This window comes from Brachyistius frenatus, unplaced genomic scaffold, assembly GCF_029030835.1.
Source record: "Brachyistius frenatus isolate BFR_SWC_R1_liver_20210118 unplaced genomic scaffold, ASM2903083v1 Contig_104, whole genome shotgun sequence".
In the NCBI taxonomy this organism is placed as follows: Eukaryota; Metazoa; Chordata; class Actinopteri; family Embiotocidae; genus Brachyistius; species Brachyistius frenatus.
The window spans coordinates 1,445,510-1,448,037 of record NW_027210703.1 but is presented as its reverse complement, the minus strand read 5'-3'; the positions used below and the strand labels follow the sequence as shown (position 1 = coordinate 1,448,037).

General features: G+C 43.2%; 1 protein-coding gene across 1 annotated transcript; it reads left to right on the top strand.

Moving 5' to 3' along the window:
- The first annotated feature begins 232 nt into the window (after window positions 1-232).
- pkdc (protein kinase-like domain containing) lies at window positions 233-2,528 on the top strand. Its single transcript, XM_069711926.1, has 2 exons — window positions 233-926; window positions 1,827-2,528. The coding sequence occupies exons 1-2, from the start codon at window positions 556-558 to the stop codon at window positions 2,416-2,418; spliced, it is 963 nt and encodes a 320-aa protein (XP_069568027.1). The 5' UTR covers window positions 233-555; the 3' UTR covers window positions 2,419-2,528.

Here is a 2,528-nt window from a genome sequence, read left to right as displayed (position 1 = left end):
GACCACTCAATCAAATCTCATTTGAGTTTTAATATCAGCTAAACATTTCTGGGCTTAAATTTATATATTTTTTTCATTTATATATATAAATATTTCATATTGGAGGTTAATCAATGGACTTGTTTTAAAAAGAAGCACCTCTGTGCCCTCCTGTCCACCAGAGGGCAGTGGTTCTCACTGGGCTCACTTATATCACGTCTGTCTCTTTAAACAACAAACGTGGAGAAAACACTTCCTGCAGCAGCTGAAGGTAAATGAAAGCGTTTTCTGTCCGTTGGCAGTGTTTTGATAACTTTTGATAACTTTTTTGGAGACTTATTGTAACAAACTTAAAATCTCGGATACGAGATCGTTGGAATTTGAGTGGGGGGAAAAAATGAAGCTGATAAACGAGCCAAATAGTGCGTTAAATAAAAAAGGAACGGAAATTGAAAACAACGTTATTTATGACATCCGATTAGTCTTTGTTTCCCTCTCGCGGAATATTTAAAGATTAAAATAAGTGTTTTCTCTTTTCGTTCAGTCCTGACTTAAAAAAAAATTAAAATAAAAAAAATGAAACCGGAGTACCAGGATCTCATCCTGCAGACGTGCGGCGCCTCCTCTCTGCGGGTCGGCGCCAAGATCCAGACTCTGTGGAGCGGCTACGGGGAGATAGTCCGCCTGCACCTGGAGGGCTGCGAGCGGCCCTCCGTGGTCGTCAAACACGTCAAGCTTCCGGAAGATGCCGGACACCCGAGCGGCTGGAACACGGATCGTTCCCACAGACGGAAAGTCCGGTCCTACCAGGTGGAGACGCGCTGGTACCAGAACTACTCCACCGACGGCAGCTGTCGGATCCCTGCCTGCCTGGCCGCCTGTTCCCATGGAGACGAGATGCTGCTCGTGCTGGAGGATCTGGACGTGGCCGGTTACGGTCAGAGGAGGTACGGGCACCGGAAATCAACGTCTTGCGTGACAAATAAATAAAATCTAAAATTCATATCAAACATTTATAGGGCTAACATTTTGAAAATACTGCCGTCATGAGTTTAAAAATCCGCCACAAAAAAATTAAAAAAAAAAAAAAGTTTCTCCTCCCTCAAAAACGTGTTTTAGTCGATGTCACTTCTCTTTAATATTTAACAGTGTTGTGAAGATGTCTATCTGAATGTAATAGGTAGCAGATTACTGTTAAAAAGAAATGAAACAAGTATCTTAACTATTTTAATTACTTCATTAAAGTAATTCAACTTATAACATTTTATTACTTTCTGATTACTTTTTCCAAACAAATGTTTTAAACATTGTTTATTTGTCTTTAAGTACCACCATACTGCTGGAGAGGTGTGTTTATCTTTTATTTTTTATTTTTTGATGGTAAGTTTTATTTATTTTTTTATTATTATTTTTTTTCCTGTATCCAGGAGAGGGATCTTTTATTGTCCTTTTTTTTGTATTTATTTGAGCTTTAAAACATATTTTCTTGAACTTGTATCCTCCTTCATGATGCTCTAACTACCATTTCAAAGTGTACTTTTCTTGCTTAAAAAGTGAAAAATATAAGTATAAATGGACTGAAAATAAACCAAATTCAGCCTTGAGAACACATTTTAATTTTAATAATTAAAATGAGTAATTTTACAGTAATCACAGAATGTGAACTCGTCCTCGGGTCCGTCTTTTCCAGAATGAAAGCGGAGGTCGCGTCCCAAACTGAAGCCTAGAAAAGGGCGAATGTTTTTCGTTCGATGTGGTTCTGAGCTCTTTCAACGTAAATCTGAAGTCCATCAGTTCAGGACGATACATTTTGTGCTGGATTCATGTTTTTGTTTTTCTTTCTGTAGGACCAGTGTGAAGGACAGAGAGACGAAGGCTTGCCTGAGCTGGCTCGCCCACTTCCACGCCCTCTTCTTGGGTGTGGCGCCGGACGGCCTGTGGCCCGTCGGGACCTACTGGCACCTGGAGACCCGGCCGGACGAGCTGGAAGCCGTGGACGACGCCGAGCTCAAAGCGGCGGCCGGCGACATCGACAAGATCCTCGGCGAGTGTCGCTTCAAGACCGTCGTCCACGGCGACGCCAAGTTAGCCAACTTCTGTTTCTCCCGGGACGGCCGGCATGTCGCGGCTGTGGACTTCCAGTACGTCGGCGGGGGCTGCGGGATGAAGGACGTTGTGTATTTTCTGGGAAGCTGCGTGGAGGAGAAGGAGTGCGAGAGGAAGGTGCCAGCCTTATTAGACTACTATTTCTCTGAGCTGAAGCTCTCCGTGGCGAAAGACGTGGACTTCGAGGCCCTCGAGGGAGAGTGGAGAGAGATGTTCGCGTACGCGTGGACTGACTTTCATCGCTTTCTGCTGGGATGGATGCCGGGACACTGGAAGATCAACCGGTACAGTAAACAGCTGACCGAGGAAGTTCTGCGCAAGTTGAAACGGTAATCAGAACCAGAAACGCAGCGAACCGTAACGATAAAATAAATGATAAACAAAACAACAGATGATCAGTTCAAATATTAAATCTGTAAATGGAATAAAGACCCTTACAAACA

What these genes read in the sequence shown, in the direction of transcription:
- pkdc (XM_069711926.1), top strand. Translation starts at nt 556, where the DNA reads ATGAAACCGGAGTACCAGGATCTCATCCTGCAGACGTGCGGCGCCTCC. An exon ending in GCCGGTTACGGTCAGAGGAG is followed by an intron (nt 927 to 1,826) that starts GTACGGGCACCG and finishes TTCTTTCTGTAG; the next exon opens with GACCAGTGTGAAGGACAGAG.